Here is a 13,935-nt window from a genome sequence, read left to right on the forward strand (position 1 = left end):
TGGCCAGATGTCACTGCTGCCATTAGGGTGAACTGGCTCCAGCATTCACAGTCAAGGCAGAGGGGTAACAGAGTGGGCATGCCAGAAGCCTATCTTCCCTCTCTCCTGGTGCAGTGGGCTAGGTACATGGGGAGGGGCTGTGTGGGGATTTTGCACTGTGTTGCCAACATGTAACTCTGAAGCGAATGAACCCTGAACTGCTGTCTGTGGGGATAGCCTTTCTCTGATACCTTTCACCAACAGGAGCCTAGAGGATAGCACTAAGAGTTGTCAGGGAGAGGCGAGGGCAGTGTGCAGAGCTCTCTACCCTCCCACCCCAGGTACTGCAGGGATGTTGTGCCCGCCGCTTCTGGGAGTGGCACAGTGTGGCGTGGGACCAGAGCAGGCCGGGAGCCTGTCTTAGCCCTGCTGCGCACCGCTGCCACCCCAGAGACGCTCCAGGTAAGTGGTGCCAGGCCGGACCTGGCACCCCGAATCCCTCCTGCGCCTTGCACCCCAACCCCCTGCCGCACCCCTCCTACACCCCAATCCCCTGCCCTGAGCCCCTTTGTACACCCTGCACCCGTCCTGCGCTCCCACCCCTTGCCCTGAGCTCCTTCCAGCACACCGCACCCCCCCACACACCCTGCACTCCCTCCTGTATCCCAAACCCCTGCCCCAGCCCTACATTCATGGCCCTGCATGCAATTTCCCCACCCAGATGTGGACCTCGGGCCAAAAAGTTTGCCCACCCCCTGGTCTAGCGTCTGCTGAGCCCTGACTGCTCCGCAGCTGAGATTACTCTGTGTGTGTGATTGGAGTGTCTGGCTCAGCTCCAGGACAGAGAGAACCTTGATATATGCTGGAGAGCAGAAAGCTGCATCACAGAGAGAGCTGGAGCCGCCTTGTCCTGCCTTCTCCCACGGTCTGCTCAAAGCTGAGGAAATAACAGCTCGACAACATGTGCAAAGGATTAGCAGCCTTGCCACACACATGTCTGGAGAGGTGAGAACAATGAGTGTTTGTGCAGAAGACAAGATGGTTGTTGATTTACACGCAAGATTGCTTCAATTTCTTAAATTAGATGGGGGCATTTAAACATGCAAATACTTAGCCCGGTGTTGTGTTGGAGGGCAAGGCGTGAGGCAAGGTCCTGCATGCTGCCCTGTCCAATACAAAGGACAGTTACAGCATGTAAGAGAAAAGTAGGTATCAGTATTGTTCCAAAGAGCAGCGGGAGGGTGTCTTTCCCTGTATGTTGCTCTGACTGTTATCTGGGCCGCAGGGGCCAGGTGCAGGGCAGCGGCAGCCCGGACCCCGACCCCGGACACCCGCCGCGCGGGGCGGGGCGGCTGCTCTCCCCGGACAACGCGGGGCCGGGCGGCTGCCTCGGACCGGAGCCGGCCGGCCCCCCCCTGCCCCGTGAGCTCGCGGTGCGGGGCCGGGCGGCTGCCCCGGACTCCGGAGTTCGCGGGGCCGCCAGCTTCCCCGGACCTCGGAGTTCATGGAGCCTGCGGGTGCCGGCTGCCCCGGACACGGCCCTGGGAGCACGCGTAGCCGCGGTGGGGGGAGGGGGGGAGCGGTCCCGGTCCTGGACCTCGCGGGGAGTCTATGGGATCCGGGCTGTACTGCCGTTTGGCTTGATCCTGAGCTGGCTGATGCCCACACTGAGCGAGGAGTGGTGTCAGTGAGAGACCCCACAGGTAACCCTGAAGGCTTGTGCTTCAAGAAACACTACACTTAAAATGCGCTGCTGTAGTGCTGCAGTGAAGATACTACCTATGCAGACAGGAGGACTTCTCCCATCAGCTTAGGTGCCCCTCCTCCCCTAGAAGCGGGTGCTAGGCACTGTCTATAAGGGGGCTAGGTCAGTTTAACTGCCTCACTCAGAGATGTGGATTTTCACACCCCTGAGCTATGGAATTATACCGTCCTCATTCCCTAGTGTAGACCTGAGTATAGTCACAATTCCTTCCTGCTTCCTCCTTGCTGTAGGGGGGAATTCACTTGTGCTGGCCAAGGCTACCAACAAATGACCCTAGTCTCCATACATGTGCAGGGAGCAGACCTATCTCATTGAGCAGAAGGCAACAAAAGTTCAACCCATTCCCTGACCCTACCCACACAACTTCTGTGGGAAGTGGGGGGTCAGCAGGTGTGTGGCTGACTCTGACAGGACAAGGCTGGGCAACTTGTGCAAGGGTACCAGACTAGTGCTCACTCCTTCTTCCTCCCGCTCCCTTGCACAGACCTCTCATACAGCTTGCAATCTAGCCCTGAATACAGAGCGCTAACCCTGCATCTGGAACAACCTGAGAAAGCAACAGTTACACTAGTGAACTGGCCAGCTACAGATTCCCTGGTCAAACACATGAATCTTTACAAAGGGTTTCTGTTCACAATCCCTAACTGCAGATCTGGAGCTGGGCTATTTAGATCGGGGAGGATTGGGTCTATCGTCTAAATAGCTGGAGATACTGAATGAATTGGTGGATCTATATGTGCTAAGTCTACTGTTTCCCCTGTAGATTATAGATTTGTGACCCATTATACAGGACTAGAAGCAGAAGGAGAGAAAGATATATATGCTTTCTGTGAAGCCAGGCGTAGTGCTTAGTGCAATGATCTCATGAGATGAGAATGTGATTTGTGGCTGTTAAGAAATAGCCTTGCTCTAAATGTTTCAAAGTCCTCTCCTGTTTCCTGGATTTCTCTGTGCATTATCCAAATCCACAGTCCCCAGCCCCTCTGACAAGGCACAGTTCTTATTCAGCTATTTCACAATTTTTCTTGTTGTTGTTGTTTTTATTAATAGCCACTTTTTTGAGATTTCTCATTCTATCCTACTTGAGGTACTTCACACTTGCTATGAGAACTTCTAGGGGCCACATTAGAATTTTCCAGGTTGCTCCCTGAGGTCAGAGAGAAAACACTTTTACAGAGAAAGAATGGGGCTGGATTTGCAGGTCCCTGGCTGGAAAATGCCTGTCTTAGCTGTGTCAGCTGGGAATTTCAGAAGCTCCTAAGGGATGTCGGAGCACAAGTCACAGGGACCCCTGCACCAAGAGTCACTTTGTGTTTGGAAAATCCCTCACCCCCCCATTACTAGTTCTTCTAAGAACCTCCAGGGCAAAGCTGTTGCAAATGGCTGACTTGCTCCATTTCCTTCTAAGATGTTTGTGATTAATGAAGAAACAACTGTACTAATAGGTGTTCCACATGTATGTATGCATACATATAAACAAAGATTGTAGCACTAATATTGGCAATATGTAATAGGAAGTCCTTCTCTCTCTTCATATGGCACTGGTCAGACACTCTAGACTCTCTATACTTGTGTGTAATTTCCTCCCCATACTGGGAGGGGTCAGTTACACTGTAACTTTAAAATACCTTTGATGATTTGTGCAAGTATCTATAGTTTAAGAAACTGTGCTCTCAGTGTATTCTGTATGAAGGAGCGCTGACCCTGGGCTCACCATGCTCTGGGACACTCTTTAAAACTAACAGTTAACAAATATACTCTTCTAGGGACTCCTCCACTTACCAAATAATTAACACAAATCTGATGCAAATTTGCTGTCCATTTTGTTTTTGCTAGGAGATTTTGCATGAATGTGGCTGCAGCTTAAATCTATCCATCCCCCTTTACACAAGTGTAAATGACAACATAGGGACAAATTCTCATATACAAACAAGTTCTTTTTTTCACAACTCTGGCAGTGTCAAGGGGCCTTAAACAGGGCTGGCCTTACCATGAGGCAAACTGAGGCAGCCACCTCAGATGCCAGACTGGTGGGGGGAAGGGGGGTGCCACTAGGACTCAGAGTGTAGAAAATTGTGTCTGCTGCTGGTGCATATGTATTCTCTCTGCTCTAGATGCACAGAGATGGTGGAGTGCTGTGCTGGAGGAAGGAGGGCACAAGAGACATAACAGGCAGGCTGGAGAAAAGGTGAGAGGGAATAACAGAAAGCAGCAGGAGCTGCAGGGAGAGAGAGGAGGAGGAGGAGCCTCTTATGTACCTCTCTAGCATCCCCAGGAGTCTGGACTGATTAACACCAGCTTCGCAGGGAGCTTCCTGTTTCCTGCTGCTTCCCTGAACCCACTTGAGGAGAACAGGCAGTCAACTGAAGTAGTAGGAGCCAGTTAGACCCTTAAGATGCTGATATCTTCCCTTACTCAGGCCCTGCTACCAGCCTGCTTATTTGTCCCCTTCAACTGAGTGTTGAGAGCCACTATAGCTGGCACAGAACAGCAGTCATGAGTGAAAGAAGGAAACGCCCCTGTGGGGCAGCGTTCAGAAAAAGCAAGCAGCAAAGGAAGCTTTCCTAGCTAAGCAGGAAGGAGCTCTCCTGAGATACATAGACACAAATGTTCATGGTGAGCCTTCCGGCCCCAGTGAGGATTTGAGTGGTGAGGAGATGCCTGATCTTCCAGTTAGTCAGAGTGCAGGTGACCTGGCAGCTACTGCAGCATCCATATCTCCATCTCAAATGGATGTAGGGTGACCAGACAGCAAATGTGAAAAATCGGGATGGGGGTAGGAGGGGGGGTAATAGGAGCCTATATAAGAAAAAGACCCAAGAATCTGGACTCTCTCTATAAAATCAGGACATCTGGTCACCCTAAATGGATGTAACCATGCACATTCCTGTAGAAAAGTATAGATCAGAGAAGAATGTGGTGGAGGCGCAAGAAACAGCTGCTGATGAGTTTAGTTCCTTAAGTCTAGGTGATCCAGGACTGTGGACCCACTTGAGCAGTAGCCTGAGGAACTTCCTTGTACTGCGTGGGCCACAGCAAGTGAAAAACTTCATGTTGCCCAAAGACAATGAAAACAGAAGTTTCCATCCAACACATTACTGGCATGAAATCCCCAATGGTGACAAAGTGGAGAGACCATGGTTTATGTACTCAAAATCCCAGAGTGCTGCATGCTGTTTTTAGTGCAAACTCTTCCAGTCTAATGTTCCAACCACATTGGGTTCTACAGGAACAAAGGACTGGAAAAATCTGGCTAGAAATCTTGCATGCCATGAGAAGGCAGCAAATCACCAGAGAGCATTCCATACGTGGAAAGAGCTTGAGATGAGACTAAGGTTAAAGGCTATCATAGATGATCAGCATCAAGAGAAGATTGCATCAGAGTCTCTTTACTGGCAAAATGTTCTGAAAAAGCTCATTGCCATTGTGAGAATGCTTGCTACCCAAAACCCAGCACTGCATGGTGGCACTTCAAATCAGCTGTATGTGCCAAATAATAGAAACTTCCTTAAAATTGTGGAGCTGATGGCTGAGTTTGATGCTGTACTCCAGAAGCATCTAAGAAGAGCCACCACCCAAGAAATATACACACACCACTACCTTGGAAAAACAATTCAAAATGAGATCATACAGTTACTGGCAACAAAAGTCAATTGTGGTAGATCTGAAATCAGCAAGATATTACTCTGTTATTCTGGACTGCACACCTGACATCAGCCATACGGAATAAATGACTTTAATGGTATGTTTTGTAACAACAACAGAACCTAGTGAAAATGTCCCTGCAATGGTGACTGTCAGAAAGCATTGTCTAGAATTTATTGACATTGATGATACTACAGGAGCTGGTATGACAAATGTGCTTCTTAAAAAGTTGGAAGATATGGGAATTGCGATAGCTGACATGAGAGGTCAGGGCTACGATAATGGTGCCAACATGAGAGGAAAGAACAGAGGAGTGCAGACCCGGATCCAAGAGTTAAAAACCCTCGAGCTTTTTTTGTCCCATGCAGTTCTCATTCATTGAACTTGGTGGTCAAAGTGATGCAGCATCAGCTTTGTGAGGCTGCTGAATTTTTTAATGTAATTCAAAGCATCTATGTATTTTTCTCTGCATCAACTCATCCATGGCAAATTTTGAAGCAACATCTGGGAACATCCTCTCTGACACTGAAACCACTGAGTGCCTCACAATGGGAAAGTCGAGTGGAGGTGATAAAGCCTATTAAACACCAAATTGGGAAGATAGTTGATGCCATAGTTGCCATTATGGAGGATAATGCTATGGCAGGAACTGTTCGTGGGAGAACAGTGGCAGAGGGAAATGGAATCACCATTTCCACATAACTTCAAATTTCTGTATGGCTTTGTGTTGTGGCATGACATACTGTTTGAAATAAGTGTTGTAAGCAAGAGACTCCAAGATGTTGACCTTGATATATCTTGAGCAATGGAACAACTGGACAAAGAAAAGTCTTGCCTACAGTCTTATCTGTCAGATGAGGGATTTCAAAACGTTCTGAAGAGTGCATAGAAGTTGGCAGAGGAATTTCACACTGAAGCTATTTCCCCACCCATTCAAGAATACAGGAGTCACCGAAGAAGAAGACAGTTTGATTACGAGGCACAGGATAATCCCATAAGAGACTCCAAACAACAATTCAAAGTTGAATTATTTAACCAGGTGTTAGATTACGCAATACAGTCAGTTGAAGAATGTTTCATGCAGATCAAGGTACACAGCAGTCAATTTGGGCTGTTGTATGATATTCCAAAACTCCTCACTATACCTGAAGAAGACCTACACCAGCAATGCAGGGCACTAGAGACCGTGTTGACACATGATAACATGCATGATATTGATGCGAGTGATTTAGGTGATGAACTGAAAGCCCTTTCGAGATACATTTCAGCAGGATCAACTCCAAGGCTGTTCTGGAATATATGTGCACAAATAAGATGACCACCCTCTGTCCAAATGCTTTTGTTGCTCTGTGCATACTTCTAACACTTCCTGTAACAGTTGCCAGTGGAGAACACCGCTTCTCCAAGCTGAAGTTAATAAAAACACATCTACGCTCCACAATGACACAGGAGAGGCTAGGTGGCCTTGCAATCATCTCAATAGAGCATGAGCTGGTCCAGACTGTGGACCTTCAGAAAGCAGTTCAAATCTTTGCAACCAAGAAGGCACGGAAAGCACCACTTTGATTATTCAAACAGATAAAAATGCCAATGTTTACTATGCAGAGAAGAAAAGTTACATTTGCTGTTCAGGCATTTGAAAGTTAAGTGTTACTTAAAATTTTTGAACAAGGCATTTTAAGTTGTTAGTTCTCCTTTATTGGGCTAGGTAAAAGAGCAGTACTCATGAGAGGAGTAGAACAGGAAGAAGGCAGAATTGAGACCTTTCAAAGTTTTGGCCCAAGCGAGGAGGTATGGGGGCATCATTTGAGCTCCTTGCCTCAGGTGCCAAAATGTTGTGGGCCTTAAAGAGTATAAATGTAACTTAGTCCACCTTTCTGCAGTCAGAGCAGGACACAGGGGCCTCAGTGTAAATGAGACTTGGGAGCATGCTGTGTAAGTCAGTGGAGAATTGGGACCTTGGCCTCTGCCTGATGAGGGTGTTCTGGGGACAGTTGAAGGGAAAATGATTTTACCATTTTTGAGTATGAATAGAGTGTAAACAATTCTTGTGACTTCTTTTTGAGCAGTGCCACAACCAGCCCAGCGAGAGGCTAGCAGGTTACAGGTGGCATAGAGACAGCACTCATTCAACATCAGCACCCTACCTTGGGTCAAAGGAAGCATTTGCACTGTCTGAGCTGTGAACCTCTGAAAACTGTGTAATGAGTATGCATAGTAGGATATGGGGAGTGTGGCAGGGTGGACACCCACTCCTGCCCTGAGGGGCTTAAAAAAGACCTAGGAAAGGGCTGTGGCAGGAGAAAGCAGCCACTCGGCTGATTGGGGCAAGCAGGCAGAGCTGCGGCCATGCCCCAAACAGAGCCCAGCTGGCCCCTATAAAATGTTTGAGCCAGGAGTAAAGGCACATAGTCTCCTCTAGCTATAGAGAGAGATGGGCATGGCTGCAGGGAGCTAGAGATAAGGTACTGGGCGTGGAGCAGGGCTGGGGAAAGGCCAAGGGAGCCAGGGAGCTCTGGCTTGGAAACCCCCCAGACTGCGGCCTAGTATAAGGCCAAACAGGTACTGGGGTTGTAGTAGACAGCCCAAGGCTAGACAGAGGCAGCAGGCCCAACCCCCCCCCCCCTTGCCAGTGATGAGTGGCATACACTGCAGTCTGCCCCAGGGAACGGAGGCTAGTTGGTGACTGGCAGTAGCCTTACACTGAGGCAAGGTGGGGCTAGGGGGTGGGGGTTCCCCTGGGCGGGGAGACCCTGAGACTGAGGGGTTACTGCCAGAGGGGCAGCACCCCAGAGAAAGGGACACTGGGGTCCTGGGAGGGACATGGGGGCCAGCGGTAAGGTGGATTACCGGCCTGCAGAGGGCACTCCGGAAGCTGGATGAGCTAATTCCCAACAGAGACCAGCGGGAGGCGCTGCAGGGGTGAGTCCTGGATCACTAGAGGGAGCATTTTCAAAGTGCCTACATGATTTAGAAGCCTAAGTCCCATTTTCAAAGGTGATTCAGGCACTTAAGGGCTCCAACCCAACTGACTTTCAATGGGATGGTAGAGCTTTTGAAATATTCCCCATTTATCAGTATGCTTGCCAAGAATAGGCCTAAGGCAGGGGTTTGTCTACATGGGGACCAATTCACTAATTAAAGTGAATTAGTCAAACTGCATTAAAATCCCTAAGTGGGCCCTCTCATTCAGAATCAAAGTGGCCTGATGAATCATTAATCCTGCCTGCAGTGCCAATTTTGGAGACTCAGAGGTAGTGCTGTGATGCGGAAGGAATCCCAGGGGCTCCTTGGGATCTTATCAGTTCAAAGGGGCTTTAAGGTTTGCTGGGGCTTGGAAAGGGGCTGTGTGCAATTCTGGAGCTGCTAAGGGGTCATGAAGTTAGGCATAGAGGGGTGCAGGGGTTATGATTAGGTTTCTAAATGGAGAAAAAAAATCCAGTCTCCAAAACTCATCCCACAGACCAAGCTCCACCCATTTGAGGCAGATGCCTACATGAGAGAGCATTTGCTTTCCCTTGTGCTTAGGATGGGGCTTCAATGCTCCAGGGCTCACAGTGGGTTTTGCATGCAATTGTGGATCCTCAGACAAGCAAAGATGTAGCTCACACAGCTGGGTGACCTTGTCATGACTCTACACTATTGTGACATTCTGTACCTTGGGGAGCACCCTGTAACCATCATGCCATGAGAAAGATTATGATCTGCTGAAAGCCATTGTTCCATCTAAATAGGTGTATAATTAATGCATATAAAATTATAAAGAATTGTGTTGTATGGTTTTCACTAAAATATGCTGTGGGTTTGGGAAGCACCCAGATTCTAGCTCTCCAGAGACAATGACAAGGGAAGAGATAACCAATGTCCAGGTGGGTGCTGAACAGACATCACCAGCCATTGTACAGCTGAGGAGTTACAATTCAACGACTCACTTACAGGAGACACACTGGGGTATTGCTTCACCTTGGTGGGCACTGCTGAGTCTCAGACATGCCTGGACTTGTGTTCTCCAAGCGCATGGACTAAGAGTATAAAACAGAACGCTGGGGCCTCAGACTATCTGATCATAATGGTCCCTTCTGACCTTGTAATCTAGAACTCTCACTGCCTCTCTCAGTAAGCATGTCAACCAGGCCACAGCAAGGATGGAGGCTTCAGGCAGGGGACTCTTGACCTGACTCCTTCCTCTAGTGCTCACTGACCCCAACTCTTGGGACAATACAACCCAGCTTTGTAGAATTTAACAACAGGCTTCGAGCTGTATCTTCAATGGGGATGTGTGGGGCAGGGTGTTATATGGGGGGAATTCTCCTCAAGGGAAGGATGTGTGTTAGGGGAATGATCCTCCTCAGGGGCAGGGTGTGTAATAGAGGGGTGTATTCTCCTTGGGACAGGGTGCACAGTAGAAGGGTGTATTTGCCTCAGGGGCAGGGTCTGTTATAGAACAGTGAATTCTCCTGAGGACAGGGTGTATTATAGCGCCAGGATTCTCCTCAGGAGGCAGGGTGTATTATATATGAGTGGATTTGCCTCTCTCCCTCTCCTTTTTTATTTTTTAAAACTACCTGGTGGGATTAAGAGCTGCTGTATTTTTTGAAGTTTGCCCTTGGAATATCTGTCTTGTTTTGCTTTAAAGAACTGTCTACACGGCCTAGACTTGGGTTTTGGCTGCTTCTTTATTTTTATTAACTAAAATAAAAAAAAAAATACATGGTGCTTTGAGGGGTCTGAGCTTTCCAGAGTTTGATTTTTCAAATAAAAAATTGCAAAAAATTTGAATGCCAGGAAAAATACTTGGAAGCATTTTTTGACATTTTTGCAAAATTTCTCCAGCAAGTGCAATCTCCACATTAAGTGAATGCACTGCTGCAGAGTGTCAGCCATGTTCCCTGGCAGTTGCAATGGCTATATGCTGTCAATGCACTGGGAGAGCCAAATTACTGGGCATCTGTAATTGCCATTACTGATTCCTACTGGAGTGGAAGGAGGATCTGGCCAACCCTGAGAGCGGGCTTTCACGTGCAATTCCTACAGCTTCCCTCATCCTCTTAGGGCAGAGATGCCACCCAAACAGCCTCTCTCATCTCTGCATCCCTGCTGTGGGCCTTGATGACACCCCACAATGGTAAAAGCAGTGCAAAATTTAAAAAAAGGAAAGAGAAGAATGAATAAGGACAAAAGAAAGGAAATTTGACCACACTGCACAGTATCTGAGAGTTAGGCTGGGGACTCCTGTTCTAGCTAAACCAGCTCTACTCATCCTGCCATGTATCCAGGGCCCCGCTGAGTCTGCCATCAGAAATGCCAGTGAGTGACAATTATTATGGTTAATTATGTGTGATGGGGAAGCTAAACTGAAACCCCACAACTCATCTCCTCTAGATTCATGAATAGCTGTCAGAGTGGGAGGACTATCAGGTACTATTTTCCATAGATGGATTTTTTGGGGAGGGGTCATGGGATGGCATTCCCCCCCTCAATCTACGTGCAATGTTGTAATCAGTTCTGCAGAGGAAACAGGAGATGTGCTGCTCCCAGCTTGTGCCCCCGAGGCAGGGAGTCAGAATTTTGTTTATAAACAGAGTGATTAACAGGTGATTAAGATAAGAAAGGGCTGTTCAGATGTTAAATGATCTGTTCCAAGCCTGGTGAACTGCAAAAAGTAATGACAGGTTTCAGAGTAGCAGCCGTGTTAGTCTGTATCCGCAAAAAGAAGAACAGGAGTACTTGTGGCACCTTAGAGACTAACAAATTTATTAGAGCATAAGCTTTCGTGGACTACAGCCCACTTCTTCAGATGCATATAGAATGGAACATATATTGAGGAGATATATATACACACACACACATACAGAGAGCATAAACAGGTGGGAGTTGTCTTACCAACTCTGAGAGGCCAATTAATTAAGAGAAAAAAAAACTTTTGAAGTGATAATCAAGCTAGCCCAGTACAGACAGTTAAGAAGTGTGAGAATACTTACAAGGGGAGATAGATTCAATGTTTGTAATGGCTCAGCCATTCCCAGTCCTTATTCAAACTGGAGTTGATTGTGTCTAGTTTGCATATCAATTCTAGCTCTAATAAATTTGTTAGTCTCTAAGGTGCCACAAGTACTCCTGTTCTTCTTTTTGCGGATACAGACTAACACGGCTGCTACTCTGAAACCTGTCATTATGCAAGGCACTGCATTTAGCCGTATGGAATGGAAATCCATCAACCTCATGAAAAAACTCGTACAGATACAGACAGACATCATCTTCCTTTCCAAATGCAAGCAGATGGACATCATACCAAAAGGACTAAAGGTAAAAAATCCATTACAATCTACATATCACACAGACTATGCTGAGAGACTGTGTCACACACTCTCAAAGAAACTGCGAAACCACCTGATCAGCATCCTATACAGCAAACAGGGAAAGATTAAGAATGAGCTCTCAGAACTGGATACTCTCATAAGAAACCAACCTTCCACACAAACTTCCTCATGGATAGACTTTACAAAAACTAGACAAGCCATTTACAAGACAAACTTTGCCTCTCTACAAAGGAAAAAGGACACTAAACTATCTAAACTGCTACATGCCACAAGCAGCCACAACAGTAGTTCCCTTAACCCACCCAGCAATATTGTTAATCTTTCCAGCTATACTCTTAGCCCAGCAGAAGAGTCTGTCCTATCTCGGGGCCTCTCCTTTTGCCCCTCCAGACCCATGAATATGATTCAGTTCTGTGGTGACCTAGAATCCTACTTTCGACGTCTCCGACTCAAAGAATATTTCCAACATACCTCTGAACAGCATACTAACCCACAGAATCCCCCCTACCAGCACTACAAAAAAAAAGGATTCTGCGTGGACTCCTCCGGACGGTCGAAACAACAGACTGGATTTCTACATTCCCCATGCAGCAGCAGCCAGAGCTTGTGGGCAGGAAGCTGCTTCAGGCCCTGGGCCTCCCCCCCGAGCTGGGCATCCCAGCCCCAACGTGCTCCCACGTGTGAGGCTGCATCCCAGCCATGGGCTCCCTCTCTGGCTGGGCTGGAGCAGAGAAGTGCTGCATGTGGGGCCCAGGCCTTACCCCTGGGCTCAGGGGGGCCTCCACCCCATTCCCAGCCAGACCTGGTGAGACTGCGGCAGCTCAGGCTGGGTAGCTGCAGGAGGCGCTGCAGTGCGGGCCCTTCCTGGGGTCAGGGTGGGGGGGAAGCTCGGGCTCCCAGGAGCTGCCAACCATGCGCCGAGGAACTTTCCCCTGTGCCAGGACCCTCTCCCCATCCAGCAGCTCTGTGAGCGTGCAGGGGGAGGCAGCCCCAGCTGCACGGAGCACTGGTGGGGTGGAGGGGGTGCTTCTTGCACAGCTGGGATGGAGAGGGGAGACTGAGGCTCTGCCAGAGCTGCAGGGGATGCTGGGAGAAGCGGCCATGGGTCTCCCCCACCTGCAGCTGGCTGCAGAGACACCACTGCTCCTAGCTGTGGGGTTGCAGCAGCACTGGGGGAAGGAGTGGTGGTTGCAATCCACAGGCTGCAGTGAGCTGACATCCCAAGAGGAGATGGGGGTAGTGGGTAGGGTTATCATATGTCCATATTTTCCAGATGTTTTTAAAAAATCCTCTCAGATGGAAAACAACTAAAAAGCCGGACATGTCTGGGAAAATACAGACATATTGTAACCCTAGTGAGGTTCTGTGGCCTGCAACGTGCAGGAGGTCAGACTAGATGATCACAATGCCTTTAGTAAGAGTATCGGAGTAAGACTATACATTACAATTTTAATTGTAACTAGTGTCCCTTAGGTGACTTCCCACAAGAAGTCAGAACATGTTAGTATTAGAGCTGAGTGGGTCTAATATTTAATTTTCTTTCTTGAGATAGACAGTCATAATAATTTCTAAACTAATTCCTATCTGAGAAAAAAAAAAAACCATAGACTTTCAGTTGCCTGAGTAGGCCCTGGAAGCATGGTTAAAGTTGGCCCCCTCCTGAAAAATCTGAAATGATGCCCCTAGTGGCAGACATAGAAGTTGCCCCCCCCATCCCTTTGCCCTGAGTGGAGCCGCTCCCCCCCCCCACATATAGAAGTCAAACTACACCTATGCTATTATCCCATGTCAGATTGCTAAAGAGAAAGCTCAGTGTCTAGTCTCAGACCCTGGGCCCTGCACCAGCCAGTGCTCAGAAAATTTTGCTACTTTAAAATTTGTTATTGCAAGACCAAAAGCAAAGAAGAGGGAATAATTAACCTATTTGCCCTTGATTTGTTAGAAGACTAGCAACGTGCTTCCCACAGTGACCCAAGTGCATTCTCCTCATCATGACTTCTCTGTAGGTTAAGTGACTAGACTTCATTGTAGCAGGGCTCTAGTCTCTGCACTCCAGAACATTCTTCTTCTGCAAATGAGAGGCTCTCAGGGGCAGAATTCAGCTTTTCTGCTCCATTTCTTTTAAAGGTGCTTCCTCACATCAAGTACAGGCTTCTCCCATAGGGCAGCTGAGCTCTCTACTGTGTGGGGTGTCAGAAGCCACAGGATTGTGGGAAAACAAATTCA

The 13,935-nt window shown here is 48.1% G+C and overlaps 1 protein-coding gene across 1 annotated transcript in view; it reads left to right on the forward strand.

Annotated features, from left to right (window-relative positions):
• The first annotated feature begins 764 nt into the window (after positions 1–764).
• Positions 765–13,935, forward strand: part of RGS5 (regulator of G protein signaling 5) — a 95,919-nt gene continuing 82,748 nt past the window's right edge. The window contains exon 1 of the mRNA XM_034778858.1: positions 765–984. Coding sequence (XP_034634749.1) covers positions 941–984 — 44 coding nt within the window. The 5' untranslated portion in view covers positions 765–940. The remainder of the gene's footprint in view (positions 985–13,935) is intronic.

The sequence above is a fragment of the Trachemys scripta genome, chromosome 8, assembly GCF_013100865.1.
Source record: "Trachemys scripta elegans isolate TJP31775 chromosome 8, CAS_Tse_1.0, whole genome shotgun sequence".
Classification (NCBI taxonomy): Eukaryota; Metazoa; Chordata; order Testudines; family Emydidae; genus Trachemys; species Trachemys scripta.